General features: G+C 43.9%; 5 protein-coding genes across 5 annotated transcripts; 3 read left to right on the forward strand and 2 right to left on the reverse strand.

Annotated features, from left to right (window-relative positions):
• The first annotated feature begins 585 nt into the window (after positions 1-585).
• Positions 586-4,463, forward strand: BCIN_05g06920 (hypothetical protein). Its single transcript, XM_024693164.1, has one exon. The coding sequence runs from the start codon at positions 2,613-2,615 to the stop codon at positions 3,720-3,722; it is 1,110 nt and encodes a 369-aa protein (XP_024548949.1). The 5' UTR covers positions 586-2,612; the 3' UTR covers positions 3,723-4,463.
• A 440-nt stretch (positions 4,464-4,903) lies between these two features.
• BCIN_05g06930 (hypothetical protein) lies at positions 4,904-7,103 on the reverse strand. Its single transcript, XM_024693165.1, has 3 exons — positions 6,093-7,103; positions 5,574-6,024; positions 4,904-5,502 (listed from the first exon to the last, which is right to left on the reverse strand). The coding sequence occupies exons 1-3, from the start codon at positions 6,904-6,906 to the stop codon at positions 5,313-5,315; spliced, it is 1,455 nt and encodes a 484-aa protein (XP_024548950.1). The 5' UTR covers positions 6,907-7,103; the 3' UTR covers positions 4,904-5,312.
• Positions 7,104-7,651: 548 nt separating this feature from the next.
• On the forward strand, positions 7,652-11,369 carry BCIN_05g06940 (hypothetical protein). Its single transcript, XM_024693166.1, has one exon. It carries the CDS (start codon positions 7,920-7,922, stop codon positions 11,274-11,276), a length of 3,357 nt encoding a protein of 1,118 aa, XP_024548951.1. The 5' UTR covers positions 7,652-7,919; the 3' UTR covers positions 11,277-11,369.
• Positions 11,370-11,754: 385 nt separating this feature from the next.
• On the forward strand, positions 11,755-13,435 carry BCIN_05g06950 (hypothetical protein). Its single transcript, XM_001548046.2, has 2 exons — positions 11,755-12,999; positions 13,061-13,435. Exons 1-2 carry the CDS (start codon positions 11,874-11,876, stop codon positions 13,276-13,278), a joined length of 1,344 nt encoding a protein of 447 aa, XP_001548096.2. The 5' UTR covers positions 11,755-11,873; the 3' UTR covers positions 13,279-13,435.
• Positions 13,436-14,222: 787 nt separating this feature from the next.
• BCIN_05g06960 (hypothetical protein) lies at positions 14,223-15,521 on the reverse strand. Its single transcript, XM_024693167.1, has one exon. The coding sequence runs from the start codon at positions 15,437-15,439 to the stop codon at positions 14,450-14,452; it is 990 nt and encodes a 329-aa protein (XP_024548952.1). The 5' UTR covers positions 15,440-15,521; the 3' UTR covers positions 14,223-14,449.
• Positions 15,522-15,729: the final 208 nt, after the last annotated feature.

Genomic DNA, 15,729 nt, shown 5'->3' on the forward strand with positions numbered 1-15,729 from the left:
AAGTCATCTCGCTGCTTGTTCCTACTGATCAAGTTCCATGTCCAAACATGCCCCTTCATCACGCAGTCCAGACAAACGAAGGTGTGGGATTAGAAGCGGATATGTGACCACGACAGAACATTCGACCGACATGAATGTGTGACTTGGCCGTTTAAGAATGGTCCGTTGCAGTGCTTCCCCGTATCGGAGAAAAAGGGAAAACGGGCGGTCTTTATCCACCACCCACCAGCCATCCACCAACGCACTTCCGAGGTGAATCGACACGACCACGACGGCCACCATCAAATGAAGGGGTCGGTATCAGCCTCATTTTCACATGCACAGTATATCCATTTCTCCTTAAGTACGTAGCCACAGGTTTGACCAACCGAAGTGGTTAATAATAGATTGAACTGTGTTGTCAACGTGGAGGGGGAAGATGATTTGATGAATTGATGAGCTGGATGAGCTGGATGAGCTAGATGAATCGAATGGATGGAATGGATGGAATGGATGGCACGAATTGGACGAATTGGACGAATCTTCACATCTCCATTCAATTGAATCAATCGTACAGTCAATGTAAATGTAAATGTACATGGACACGCTTCCACTCTCTTCTTCTCCTGCCTGGACAAAGTACACAACACACAACATAATCATCAACCATGTCGAGATCTTCGTCGCTGGTCCCCACTCTCGACTTTTTTCTTCTCCTTCTCCCTCCTCTCCTCCAAACCTTCCTCCCACACAGTGCACACAGACATAGCCGGCCATAAGTAGGTTCAACCTAATATAAAGCACCAATGATCTCTGCCTTTATAATCATCATCACATTTCACACTTATCAACCACTCGTGCTAACCTAACCTAACCTATGACTTTTGGCCATGACCATGACCATGACCTTGACCTTGGTCTTTTTTGTCTTTAAAGAACTAAACTCCCACTTTCTCCAAACGATTGAAGCCATCGTCTTGTCTTGTATCGTTTCCAATTACAATTTTCATCGCTTATGATTCATGCTGCCATGAAACCAGCCAGCCAACCAGCCAACCAGACAGCCCGCCCGCCAGCCATCCAACATTTTCAAAGCACAGCACGCATTCGGGAAAGCCGGACACAACATCGATGAGTAAGTGATGAGTGAGCAGTGAAAAGTCGGGGTCTCGGCCGTTTAAGTCTCTGGGCAAAGGCTGGGGACGAGGACTGCTTGTGAGGCTTGACTGTGTACAGATGAGAATTAACGCAGCTACTCTTGCTCTGATCACTCTCCCCGATCGGATCGGCTCAGATCAGATCAGAGCAGAGCAGACCAAACCAGACCAGACCAGACCAGACCAGACATCTCGTACTCTACCACATAGCATTGCACAATAACCACACAGGACTGGACAGGACGGGGCAGCATCAACGAACGCGTCCACATTGCTCCAAAGTGGGCGGGAGATGTTGATGGCTTGGAGCGGGGCTTGGAGGGATCTGGCTTAGATGATGAATTAGAAAGTTGGATGGCTTTGGAGCAAAGAAAGAAAGCGTCGTATGAAAGCCCTCCAAATTCCCTTTTCACTCATACTGCGCCGCTTCGGGTGTGCTGAAAATGCAAATGATAGATTGACTGATTGATTGATTGACTGACCGGTGGATGGAGGCTGATGCATTCATTGTCTGCTTCGATTCCACTTTCCCACTCGAATTGTTATCATCGTTACTCCGTCCATCACGACTATACTCGCACATTACCATCCTCACAATCACACTCACACTTCACTCAAATCACACTTCACTCAGATCACACACTTCACTCCTCACACTCTCTCTCACTCTCACTCTCACCCTTCACTCTCTCTAATCCCAAACCCAAATCCCAATCCCCCAAACCCAATCCAACAAATCCAACAATCAAATCAATCTTCACTCGCACTTCACTCCACACACACACTACATCATACAAACAAAAACTTTATCCTTCTTTCTCTAACATCTGGACATAAGAAAAACTAAAAAAAAAATTATAAAAAAAATATATAAAAAACCGCGACAACATCAACATCAACATCGCCATCGCCATCGCCATCGCCATCGACATCAACATCGCCATCAACACCACCACCACCTCCTCCTCCTCCTCCTCCACCGGCACCGACAGCTCCACCGAGCACATTTACAGGTATTGGCATTTTTATTCTCTACACCCACCCACCCATCCATTCTTCCATCCATCATCCACCCACCCACCCGTTCTGCGTTCCCAGGTGCTGGCTGGCATAAGGGGTTATCGTTATCGCAAATCCCGCAGCCCGCAGCCCGCAACCGATTCACCGATTACATTCCAATATCCTTTAACCCCATACCGGATTTGCGCAAAGGGGCGGTCGGCGGTCTGGCTCTGCTTCTCGTTCTCGTCCTGGTCTTGTATCGTGCATCAATCAATCTTTATTCACTTGATTTGTATTGTACAACGTTCATTCTGCAGAGCAGTAATGCAAAGTAGATGATATATAGTGTCTCTGTAAAGGGACTCGAGAGTTGCGTCTCTATTGATTTTAATTTGTGTTAGTTATTGCTATTACCTGCCGTTTATCGTTGTTTTTGTTATTGCTTTTGTGCTCTCACCGTACCCAATCGAAACAATGTCCAGTTACCATGGAGATCATGGATCTAAATCTAGGTCTAAGGTCAAACCCGTTTTTAAGAAACTGATACAGAGCGAAAAGAATTCACTAGACTTGGATCGGCCAGCGGAGGAACAGCAAGATGGCCTCGGAATATTTGACTATGGCGCTGGCTACAGTTCCCGTTCCTCTCACGACATTGCATACAACAGTCGAGAAGGAGGCAGAAGAGGGTTTCATGCTCGTTCAACCAGCGGCACATCGCAATTTTCAATAGCGACAACAGGCAGTGCTCAGCGTTCCGGCTCGTTCGTACATCCTTTCCAACAAACCCCGCGACCCTACACTCCTCCTTTAGGGACTTCCTACCAAAACTCAATTCGCGAAAGTGAAGCAACAAACAGCAGCATTGCACTTACCGAAGATGAGGATCAGTTACGGCATACTTTCCGTAGCACAGCCAATTTGTCAAATCAAGCAAACTCAATGACTGGTTCAACAAATCCTATGCTTCAGCAAACCCTCAGAATTCAAACAAAGCTACCTCCGACCTCATCAAGACTTGGTCTGCCAACATCCCGTACAAGTCCTGTTCTGTCCCCTGACGTGACCTCACCACTCGACACCATGTCGCCCACTTCACCGTCTATCCGACAATCTATGGAAGGATTTCGTCTTCGGAGTCGCAGTGACGTTGATAACCGGCTCCGCTCGGAAACAATACAAGAGGCACGTCGCAAGTTTCAAGAGAAAGAGAGGGCGAAAGAAGAAAAGGCAGCAAGGGAGGAAATTCGAGCAATGGAAAAGAAGCAGCAAAAAGAAGCAAGACAGATTGAAAGGGGACATCGTCGTTCTTCTGCTAGCGACAATTTACCTACGCGATCAAAGCGATCTAAGTCTGATCTTACTATACATGAGAAAAGTGAAGGAATTTTTGGACAAAATTACAATACTGCATCAATTGCTGCCCCTCCCTTTCTCTCCGAGGAACTCGGTCGTGGTTCACCAAACAGAAGTCATACTGCAATGTCAAATACCAAAAAGAAAACACATAATGCTTGGACAAAACTCATGATGTGGTTAAAGACTAGGTTCATGCGACTGGGTAAAAAGTCGAGCAAAAAATAACAAACCTATTGTTATTACTTGAGGGAATAGAGATTCAAATGTGAAGAAATCACCAAGCTCTTGGTTGATGACCTACAAGTCTGATACTAGGTATTCTTCACATCTCTATTCCCCATTTGTCCTCCATGTATTTATTGGATGACCATCTTCTTACTCTCCTTAAACATGATTTTACGATTTATTTTGTCCTCTGGACAGGCGTTCGGGCAGGTTCAATTTATGATTTATACCAGAGGACCGGCATCGAGCAATTCGACAGCTTATATTTTTTCCCATCACATGCGACACATCAGCGAGGCGTTTTTGGATCATTCATTTTTTTACAGTACATCCAAGTACTTCTTTCTGGGAACAGGGCCTCTGGTTAGGGAGAATTTTACATATGGGTGTTTGATGGGCTTGGATTTTTTGCTTATCGTTTTTCCTACCATTGCAAGGCCGGAATTGCCTTGCTTTGCTTGTTCTTCGCGTGCATGGAGATGGAGATATAGTTTGGAAGTGAGTTGCCTTCTTGCTGTTTGAAGGGGGGCTTCACTTTATGGGAAGAGAATGATGTTGTTCTTAGATGGTGGGGATTATTGGGGAACAAAAGATCTGATTTATTTTTTGCTCGGCGGGGAGAGTTTGTGCCTAGCAGTTACTAGCACACGCTTCCATAAAGCTAGCTTTGGGTGCGCAATTGATGGGACAGGATAAGGTGGTTTTTTGAGCACAGATAGATTAGGAACAATGGAGAAAACATACTTCAAAATTATTTCATGCCTTGTGTATTTGCGTGATTGAGTGAGCAAGAGTCATATGGATCATGCTAGAAAAGTCTCATTGTATCGTATTATCTTGTCTTTGGCTTTGCACTCGTACTGCTTGATTCCTACAGGAGGTTAGAGGTCGAATGGGGGAAAGCAGAGAGAGGAAAGAAGTTTGTGCGATGGCTGTTAATCTAGAAGTGGGTGTGTGCAAAGTACAAAATACAAAATCTATTGTGATGAGAGGAGAGGGGAATAGTAGTGTGATTACCGAAGATGGAACGTCGTACTTTCCTGTCGCGGTTTGATGATTTGATGATATACTATGCGATGCGATGCGCGCATGAGGGAAGTGGGAGGTATGGTGCAGAAATCGATACTGCAGAATGAATTTTGGATATGTGTAAAAAAAAACTGTCTATCTATCTATCTATCTGTTTGTCTGCCTATCTCGTGTGTTGGGGAAATGTTGTGTTCGTATTTTTACTGTATTTTATTGTATTTTATTGTATTGTACTGAGTTAGATAGATTAAATAGGGGGTAGCTGGGAATCTAGCGTTTGAGAATTGAAAAAATTATGTTCTCTCTCTCTCTCTCTCTCTCTCTCTCTCTCTCTCTCTCTCTCTTTCTCTCTCTCTTTCTAGAAGGATATTACATATATATATTTATTCGGAAGTGAAACCTCTTTCCCACTATACCATACCATACCATACCATACCATACCATACCATACCATACCATACCCACCTCCCAAGCATATTTTCCAACACCATACATACATCCTTCCTTCCTTCCCCAAACCCCAAGAACCTTTCCATCTGCAAGAAATAAAATAAAAGAAACTCACGTCCGCACCGTGGCGTTCCAAGCCGAGTACCGCACAATCTGTCGGAAGTGTCCGTACAGCCCAATGCAACTCCCGAGGATGAGGTACAGCGGGTAGAGAAGCGTGAATTGGAGCATCATGCGTTTACTGCTGAACTCGGAAAGGAGGAAGTAGGTTATTAGGAGGCTGAAAATGAGGCAGAGGGTTCTGGTGGGGATGGGGGAGTCAGTGTGAGTGCGTGAGGGTGCGAATGTGATGGAGAGGAAAGATTCACATACCCAATAATGAACAACCATTCCGAAGCTGGAAACTCGAAGAATATCATATTTTTCAACTGCGTTCCCGTCTGTGGAAACCCGGTGATCAGAAAACTGATCATCAAACATGTGTATTGCGAAACGAGATAATAGCTCAGTTCTCGAATCAGCAGGAGGGAGAGGAGCCCAAAACGCGTGAGCAGATTGCGTTTCTTGTGGTGTGGAGATTTGCGGTATGTGAGCACGCAGTGACGGTAGCTGGCTTGCGTCCAGCCTTGGGCCCAGCGTAAGCGCTGTTTGAGAAAGGAGGGGAAGGTTGTGGGTGCCAGTTCGTAGGATATCACGTTCGGTTCGTGCACGCAGATGGCGCCTTGGGAGAGGGCGCGGAGAGCAGAGTCGATGTCTTCGGTTAGCATGCTAGCGTCCAATTTGAGATCGCGCAGGAGATTAGCGCGCCAGTAGCCGTTGGATCCTGGAGTGCTGTTAGAGATATTGTGGGTTTATATGTATAGGTTAGAATGAAGAAGAAAATGGGTTTACCGGTGAATAGACCATAGCCAAATAAGGCAGCTCGCCCGGGATGTGATGTAGCATAGATCTTGTCGAATTCTACTGCAATAATACCAGTTAAGAATGTCGCTTTGGAATTCTGAATGACACATCGTCCTTGCACACAATCAACTTCATCGTCGGCTAGAAATCTCTCGATTGCCCATCGTGGGCCATAAGGATGAGTGTAGTGATCGCAGTCGAACAAGGCAATAATCTGTGCTCCAGTGTATAAGGTAAAGAAGTAATTGAGATTGTGTGCTTTGGAAGTAGAGTCTGGCACTTTGATTATTCTCAACCGGGGAATTTTCGCAGCGAGGTCATTCATTTGGGACTCGAGTGGCTCGATGGGTTTGGGTGTATTGTATAATACGTTGATCCGGATCTTATCTTGGGGATAAATGATATGATCTAAAGCGTAATGAATTCTATCCATGATAATATCTTGCTCGTTTGGAAGATATGCGACGATGACGAGATCCAATATTAGAAGTTGATCATCGGGAGTGGGAAATTTCCAGCCCTTTTGCTCCACGTCGTAAAGTGCTTTTCTTGCGATTCTATTGGGCTTCAAACTGCAGATAGCTTCCATAACATTCATGGCTGCTGTGTACGAATTCGTAGAAAGATAGATGAGCCAGAAAATTTCTATTAACTTTGGTGTGCAAAACATGTAAAGGCATGTCGAGAAGACAAAATAGGAGATAATCAGAATGAATGGGGTCCAATCCAGTAAGAAAGCTGAAGCTCTAGACACGTAGGTGCACAGAGCAACAGGTTTGGAAGGATCAGATAGCTTTGACATTCTACGAAGAAGGACAAGAAACGAAAGTGTAAAATTCTTGAAGAAATGCCTACGAAAGAGGGAGTTGTGAAGGAGTAGAATAATAGCAACAGACAGACAACAATCTCCACCTCTCCGTGCTTCGTATGAGATTCAAGATGGTAATTGAGATCCATCTCGACGAACTCTTGGTATTATCCATGAATAGCATCACACCCAAGCTGATCAAACTATTGAAAGCAGGTGGCTCTGTGGGCAGTGTCAATTAGCACGCCTGGCAACAAGATGTTCGAGATGAGAAGATGAAAAATGTGACATGTTAATTTACATGAAATTTATGTCTTGAAATACAGCACTGAGGCTTGTAGATGTTCTGAATTCTTGAATATTTTTCCTTTCTTGGAGGTGCATTCTGTTGCAAAGTCCCGTTCTTTCGTTACATAATGCAACGAGCAGCCTGAGGGGCGTTTAATGGCGATTGTTTCAAGCCATTCGATGAACATATATTGGAAGGCTTCTTGACAGGTAAATTTCAATGTTGCTATGCGGATCAATAACAAACAATTTATGTTGTCGTTGGCCAACTGAAGCTTGAAAAAGAAGAACTCATGAATCTAAATATATCGCTGGAAGAACCCGTCGGGAGCTAAAAAGCCACTGAATGAGCCACTGAAGCCACCGTAAATCTTTGGGCACGTGCGGGGCTGTAATCTTTTGGTGAGATCTTCCTCAACCACTTGTGAAGCATGCGCAGCTCACAAAATATGCTTATACTGGCTAAGATGTCCAGAATTTACATTTGGTCTGAGACTTAACTGTCCCAAAAAGTAAACTCTGATAAGACAGCATGAATTATGGTCGCCAGCCTCAGCCTTTGAGGAGGATCTGGGCACTTCAATTTGATATTCATGGCAGCCCATGAATATGCAATTTAAGATCTATGTTGTGGCATCATTTTGACAATATGAAGTCATGATGAATGTGAGCTCGAAGAATTCCTCTCCTCCCATTGCTTGCTGTTCTTGTTGTTGATCATGCATACCCTTTCTATTCTGTCTTTACTCTCTACGGCTGCATTTTCTGTGCACGCCCAATCTTCTTCTACCCCTACGATCGCTTCGAGTGATGATTGCTCTTGTGGTTATTATGATATCGTAACTGGAAACCTCTTCACGGAATCCCTGATCACTTATTTCAATGAGACCGACACTCTTTCGGACGATTTCATACTTCAGTCCTACGAAAACAAGTACGAGAAGGATTACAACAGCATATTCCGCCAAGGTTCTAATCCTGTAAATATCAAGCTTCTCAACAGTTCATCACTTGCATCCAAAAAAGACGATTCTACATCTCAAGTTGTGTCCAGATCGCTTTCTTCACAGCATACTTCATCAAACACCACTCATGGAAACATCCCAAAAACAGCCAGTGAAGAAGATGGCAACTCTTCAATGGACAACGATCCAGTCTCACTGTTCTCTCCATCTGCTAGATCCTCAAATTCATCCCTCAAACTGTCTGTAGATCCACCAAATAGTGATCACTTGGTCACAGGTGGTAGTATCAAGACTGTCAGACAGGATATTCAATATGGTTCAGCACGGGCTTATCTTCGTCCCTCAAGTCAAGGAGTTGGAGGAACTTCGCTCTCAATGATGTTCCGATACAACGAATCAGAGTCCATGGAAATGAACATCATGAATACCAACCAAAACTCAACTGCTTGGGTTACGAGTTTGATTCATTCGGAATTTCCAAATCCATCCTTGGGCACGAACTTCAGTACTTTTGCCGAGAAGAATATTTCTCTGTATAATTACAACGAATTTCGACTGGATTGGACAAAGAACGAAGTTCATTGGTATATCGGAAACGTTCTCGTCAGATCAATTTCTAAGAAGAATAGCTCTGTGCCATCTACGCCCTCCCCCTTCTTTATCAAGCATTGGTCAACAGGGAATCCATATTCTATGCAAGGTCCACCCATATCTATCTCAGATGCGAATATTGGATGGGTTCGGCTATTCTTCAATTCGTCATTAATGAATTCTACGCATCATGCAGATTTCAATACGCGATGTAATCTCAGAGTCGCATGTTCAATGGAAAACACTACTTTACGCGGCTCCTCGAGTTTCCCGTCAGCCGCTGTAAGTCCTTGGGAACACCACGTTGCCCATGGTACACTTCGATGGGTAGCGATTTGGTTCAGTGTCGGCTGTATGGTTTCAACTTTGACGGCTTTAACGAACGCTCTTCTTAGGCTCAAACTCTTCAAGAAAGCAGAAGAAAACCCCCAACGTTCTACGGAGGATGATACTAGTGCGATAAGTCCACCTTCTCCTCCATACGCCTATTCCAGAAATGCAAGCTTGACACCTGCCCCATCATATCGGACAAGAATTGAATCCTATAATTCAGGGACATCGACTTTAGTGTCTTCTTTCAACTTCCCGACTGCGAGTCATTCAGGGGAACGAGGCTTAAGCGGTATTGGGTCTGTTGATCATATATATAGCCAAGTCGATCACGAGTGGAATACTAGCGGAAGTAGTTCAGGCGACAATAGCGACAATGCAATATCTATCAACGAGTTGCCTCCTATCCTATCCCCTTCAGTACCTAACTCACCAAATTCCAGTCGCTCTGAAATTGACATTAAAGACAAGTCCAAACGAGTCTCGGGGCTTGACAGTAATAATGCTGCGAATACACTGGATCATATAACGCTTGACATTGAATCTAACGCCATAAATCAGCAGTATCAGAAAGAAAGTCAATTTCGTCTAGATGGGAAGAATATCACAAACACATTCCCAACATCGGCATTCTCAACGCATGAAAGTGCATCCCCAATGGAAACAAGTCAAAGAGTCGATCACTTAGCAGGTCTCATCACCATTGCAGCAATAAATGTAACTGTTCTTCATTTCTGCCTGACTTTCGTACCGGCCGTCATTGCCCCTGGTGCTTTTGCTCATTATTCCGCTGAAATATGGATCAATAAAACCATTGTACCTTTCTTTCTCAACCAAGGGGCCCTTGGTCTTTTCTTTACAACCTCCGCTCGATTTCTTATTACTCCTTTTCTGCATGACGGTGACCTCTCTTCTATATCTTCGAAGATAGTCAGTCGGGTCTTCCAAATAATGTTACCGGTTTTAATATTCGCCCTTCTAGAATACTTTCTCATTCTCTCAGGAGCAACTTACTATCTTCCTTTCTTGCCATCGATCACCTGGAGCACCTGGCCTTATGTGATTCCATTTCCTCATATCGGATATCTGCTCAATGAAGTCATCGCACTTGCTTACACAATTCCAAACGCAGTCCCTCTCATAACATTCAACTACTGTACTGGCGTTCTCTGGACTATCCCTGTGATCATACAGGGATCATGGACTACGCTTCTTGCCATCCTTCTCATAACCTCTATTCCGACCCCGAAGAAACGCTTCCCCTTCTATGTATTTTCGTTGTTGATCAATTGGTACTCGCTCTCCTGGTCTTCGTTCTTCTGGGTCGGCATTCTACTCACAGATCTCGAAGTTACATACCATATGCCAAGATACCTACACAAGTATCCTCTCATCTATTACCCTCTAATTTTGACTCTCACGATCCTCGCTCTTTTGGCTCTTAGCGCAGACACCTTCAACCAATGGCTCGACTACAGCATCATAGCTAAAGAAACACTCATCCATCCCGACCCAAGCACGGGCCTTCCAGCTACTATCACTCACAACTCCGGATACCCTGGCTATCCAGGCTATTGGGTTCCTCATTTCAATGGCCTCATATTCTGTACCGCGATCCAATGCCTGGCATCGATATCTCCCTTAGTCCAGTCATTTCTGTCCGCAAAACACCTCATGCTATTATTCCCACATGTTTTCAGCATGTATCTATTCCACGGTATGATCTTCTGGTCTCTTGGTTCTTGGGTCTGTCTTACTCTTAACAATATCCTGCCATACTGGGCAGTGTTGATTGTTACGGCCGTTGTATGTTACACAGTCTTATTTTTATCACTGCCTATGTTATCTTTAATAGCAGGGTTATTTGGGAAGGGATTGGCAGGAGACATCAAGAGAGACTCTCGAGAAGAGCCATTGAAGGGACGACCAACATTAACACCGTTTGGAAGAGATTGGTTGAATCGGAATGGGATGATTGACGGTATTCCTGTAGTCACTGTTGAGGCATCGACTGAAGTGAACAAGGTTGAAAAAACCGATACAGAGAGGAAGGGAACGGATGGAGTAAAGATCCGGGTTATGGAGTGCGACGAGGAGGTTGGTGGAGATTCTATTGCTAGCTCTGCCGACAAGGTGGGCAGGCTTGGCTCCGCCGACGGCGAAGCGGAAGATCAAATCAGTAAGGGTTGAAGTGTAGACAGAGCGCTGGTAGTTGTTTGGTAGAGGGTATAGATTTTGGAAGGCGCCATTTTTACATAAATTACATAATAGTTCTCTTCTACAAAAACTTGATTGCTTTTAAATATTGTTAACGGTACCTATTAAACAACCCTTAATGAACTTCATTGAAACCAATGCTACTACTCGAAATGTTATTCTCCCCCAATGATAACAAAACTGAGATCGGTCGCCGTCTCAATTTGGATAATCTTGACATCAACCTACGGAGTTTTGACATCATCTTCGGAATCGATTGCTGCTGTATTTATTAGCCCCTATCTGTTACCCGAGACAAATCGCTTGTCAAGTCTCGGAAACATCTTTATTTGCATGAGACATTCCAGCTGAACTCGAAGGTGGAGGATAATCCAAGCAGAGGTTTCAATAGTCTGCATGGCAGGGTAGACTTAGAATACTAGCTATGAGTGAGCGTCCCGCCTTGGTCCAAGTAGAATATTTGAAGTGCTATTGACAAAACTTTCTTCCTAACTGGCATTGGATTGCATACTTCTCCATTTTTTGAATTGTCATTTATAGCCAACAATATTCAACAAATTGCCGATTATCATGATAGCCATGAAGTCATTTGCCCAGCCTCCACCTCGGAATACCGCACAATCTACCTATCTTCTAGGCCTACGCGGGTTTCTCATTTTACAAGCTTTCCTATGGACATTCCTACAAACGTTCGTTCCTGCTACAGTCAAAAGTAATATCATCACTTTTCCTGCAAACACCCCGACTTATCAGGACCTCATTCGCAAGATTCTGTCACCAATATTCTGGAATGAATCGCTTATTTATTCATCTTTTGTTTTCTTGTCCTCGAGGACTCTGTGCATCTCTTTTATCAGCTCACCAAGTAAACAAACAATTGCATCTTCAATATTCCGAAGATCCTTCCGCCTCATCATTCCAACAATCTTCTCACTTTCTCTCGTCACCCTGCTATCGCAGACCACTTCCGCTAACCATCTCACGTCCCTCTTCATAACCGAAACTAAAAATCCCAGCATCCAAGCTCCCTACACTCTTCGCTCACCTATTCCTCTGACCCTCTTCAACTCCCTCTTCACTCTCTTCCTATCTACTTCTCACACACCCTTATACAACTTATCCGCCGTCCTCGCTTTTCCATCCGGGACACTATCAATTATCCCCATCCTCTACTCCCAATCCTACACCCTCTACATCACCACTCTCATAATCCCTTACACTCGACCCCTCTGGCGCCTCAAATACTCGCCCCTCTTTCTTTTCACAGCCTACTGGGTATCCTCCTATTCCTTCATATCCATCAGCGGCCTGCTTCTAACCGACTTTCTCTTGCTGCCCAATTTGCCCCTCCTCATCATTTCCGCAGCCGGTCTCCCACTACCGATACGGATTACCAAGAAAAGAATTCCGTCTTGGATACTTTACACATTCATCCTTTTGGTTGGCACCGGACTTCAATATTTCTATATCACGTCGGACTCGGCAGTAGAAACAGCAAATGCGGAATTGAAAGCTCATACAGATATGTATGGTTCTTCGGGTGGACTTAACACCACTCCGGATTTGAGGGAACAAACGCCTAGTATTGCGGATTGGTTGGTTTTGTGCGGAGGATTTTTGTGGTTGGAGACGAGAACCTCGGTGCAAAATTTGTTCAAAAATGCTGTGCTGGTTTCCCTTGGAAGAAGAAGTTTGAGTAAGTCTACTGTTGTTTTATATTAGCATTTGAAAGCGGTAGGCTAACGTGTGCTACTTAGGTTATTTCTTGACCCAATCGATTGTTATATACTCGGCAGCTATTCCTCTATATCTTCATCTTGTTGTGGACAAGGCTGTTTCAGGAATAGTTGCGACTATTATTTGTCTTGTGGTTTCAGCTCTGGGTACTTTGGTGTGTGGTGAGATTTTTTATAGAATGGTAGAAATTCCGAGTTTATGGGCGGGTGTGTGGAGCTGGGATTGGATTAGGAGATGAGGAGATCGGGTGGCAGATTGGTAGAAGTAGCAGTTTGCTGATGGATAATTCATTTTACATGTAATGTAGAAAAGGATGGAATCGAGTTCTTTACTCTAGTTCATTGTATGTATGTGAACTTGATGGGTTTAATATTAAATGCGCATTTTAATGGGCATGATTTTCGGACTCTTATACCTCACTTTGATGATTTCAGCATGCAATATAAATGTAAATTCAGATGCAAAGTATAGAGATTAGCTTCGCGGATCATAATTTTCATGTTCATGAAATAGGAAAGAGTGGAGAATAGAGGCAAACGGGGAAACAACTTCACGGATATTAGATGTGTTAAGGAGTGTTGGTCAATTCTGGGATTTATTAATGAACTGAATTTCCGTATAACCTAGGGTACTGATAAATACGAAGAAAATGAAGAAATTCGCGAATGAACTAAATTCATATAATTCTCTTTTCTTGGAATAAACTGGATAATTGCTTAACATACTAACACTGATATACATGTCAATTTAACTGCTCATCTCGCTGTCGCTTGTATCTAGAATAAGCGAAAAGCTCCAATTCTGATCGTTGCTCCTATATTTAAGAGCTCAGCGAGAAAATCATTGTACTGAGAGTTTTGCGGAAAAAGTTGGGTTGTGAGGTAAGAGGCATGCGTTTCCTGTTAGATCAAATCATCGAATCATTAATTATATAATTATGCAAAAAGATTTGTATGGTAATGCATGGAAATGAAGGTGATTATTTGATATGAATCAGGATAATGATATGGATTAAGATAATGATATGAATTGGATTAATAACATGACCGATTACTTTTCACTTTGATTTAAAGCTTTATGGAAAGATATTTCACTTATGAACATGCTAGTCTGTATGTATATTGATGTATTGGTATAAATATACAAATGTCATAATCTCGCTAAGTTATGAATTTGTACAGGTGGCCGTCAATTTACGACTTATTATACCTGAAAAATACAACTTTACAATATGTGCAAAAACAAATAGACCCATATGAAAAACTAGAAAGCCTCCCAAAAAACCAAAAAAGAACTCCTCCCCCTCCCCAGCCCCAAAAAAGCACCACCCAAAACCTCTGTCCTGTAACTCCGTGCAGTCACAGACAAGCCTTGACACTGAAGCAGAATACATCCCGCAGGATCGATGATTACCAGTAAACATTCGTCTCGTCATCGTAGTCATATTGTGCTCTTCCTGGGAATTGAAGAGTCTTGGATGTGTTGATGACCATCTCCTCGCCAGATGCTGAGAGCTTGAGAATGTCTGGCAATTTCTTAGCCATGACCCAGAGGGTCCAGGCTGCATCGTTGCCGGCATTGTGCTGCCAGCCTGTTTCGACGGCACTGTTGTAGCCCAGCACCAAGTTAATTAAGCTTCTGCCCTGCTTACTTCCCGGTGACAGGTGCATGGCTTGGGTATCTAGGGCTTCTGGGAAAAGGGCGTCGAAAGCTGTGATTCCCCCCATAGCCAAGATCTTTTGATCATTTTGGATAGCATGACCAACTAGAACCACTTGCCCGTGTTTGCTCTCATCTTCTATGAGTTTTGCGATCAGGCTGTTTGCTCTAGCGAGCGGAACAACCTCAGTTTGACCGTACAGGAATTCGACCTTTTCCCCAGCCTTCAATTTCCCAATTCTGGTTCTATACTTTGCGAATTCCTTAAACTTGAGGTGGCGGTAATGAGTACCAGCCGAGGAGTCGGGATTGTTCGCAAATAGAGCCGCATTATTTCCATTGGCCCGAAGAATTGAGATGCCGATTTGGGTTGGCGTACCGCGAGTGTAGGTCTTATTATTAGCAAAACATGTGTATTCGTGCGTATTGGCTTCGAGGTCAATAGCGATAAAGACATATGGCTTTACTGGTACCGTGTTCTTTGCCTCAACGAGGGAGACGGATGCTAAGGCTTTCACTACCTCATCGGTATCGGTATCGTCAGCGGGCAAAATTTCCGGGGAGCAAAGGCTGGAAGCAGGAGAGTCGATAGGAGAATAGCTGACCGGAGAGGAGGATGCGGAAACGGATTCGGCGGCGGAGGAGTCAAAGATGGAGGATTCGGAGGGAGATGCAGCGGAAGCTGCTGCGGCAGCTGCCTCCTCAGCAAGACGACGACGTTGACGTTGTCCAGCACCCATTTTTCTTGTAAAAGGGTACTAAGTTAAGGCTCTAAAGTATTAGAGATAGGTGATGATCTTTAGCTAGAAGATCTGAAACTTCGAAGTACTAGATTTGTATATGTGAATGTGGTAAAGTATTCTAAAGGTTGTAGAAGTTGTAAAGGATGTATCTGGTAGAAGATTGACTGTTAAGCTGGAGAAGGAAAAAAAGAAGGGAGAACTGGGGAGAGATGGACCCTTTTATCAGAATGAAAATTAACATTTGGACCAGTATGCATTACGGTTAAGCGATATTGAAGGCTTTTCTG

Source organism: Botrytis cinerea, chromosome 5, assembly GCF_000143535.2.
Source record: "Botrytis cinerea B05.10 chromosome 5, complete sequence".
In the NCBI taxonomy this organism is placed as follows: domain Eukaryota; kingdom Fungi; phylum Ascomycota; class Leotiomycetes; order Helotiales; family Sclerotiniaceae; genus Botrytis; species Botrytis cinerea.

Coding starts and splice junctions, on each gene's coding strand:
- BCIN_05g06960 (XM_024693167.1), bottom strand. CDS start 15,439: ATGGGTGCTGGACAACGTCAACGTCGTCGTCTTGCTGAGGAGGCAGCT.
- BCIN_05g06940 (XM_024693166.1), top strand. CDS start 7,920: ATGCATACCCTTTCTATTCTGTCTTTACTCTCTACGGCTGCATTTTCT.
- BCIN_05g06950 (XM_001548046.2), top strand. CDS start 11,874: ATGATAGCCATGAAGTCATTTGCCCAGCCTCCACCTCGGAATACCGCA. Junction 13,000..13,060: donor CCTTGGAAGAAGAAGTTTGA/GTAAGTCTACTG, acceptor TGTGCTACTTAG/GTTATTTCTTGACCCAATCG.
- BCIN_05g06920 (XM_024693164.1), top strand. CDS start 2,613: ATGTCCAGTTACCATGGAGATCATGGATCTAAATCTAGGTCTAAGGTC.
- BCIN_05g06930 (XM_024693165.1), bottom strand. CDS start 6,906: ATGTCAAAGCTATCTGATCCTTCCAAACCTGTTGCTCTGTGCACCTAC. Junction 6,025..6,092: donor TGGCTATGGTCTATTCACCG/GTAAACCCATTT, acceptor ACAGCACTCCAG/GATCCAACGGCTACTGGCGC. Junction 5,503..5,573: donor GAATGGTTGTTCATTATTGG/GTATGTGAATCT, acceptor CATCCCCACCAG/AACCCTCTGCCTCATTTTCA.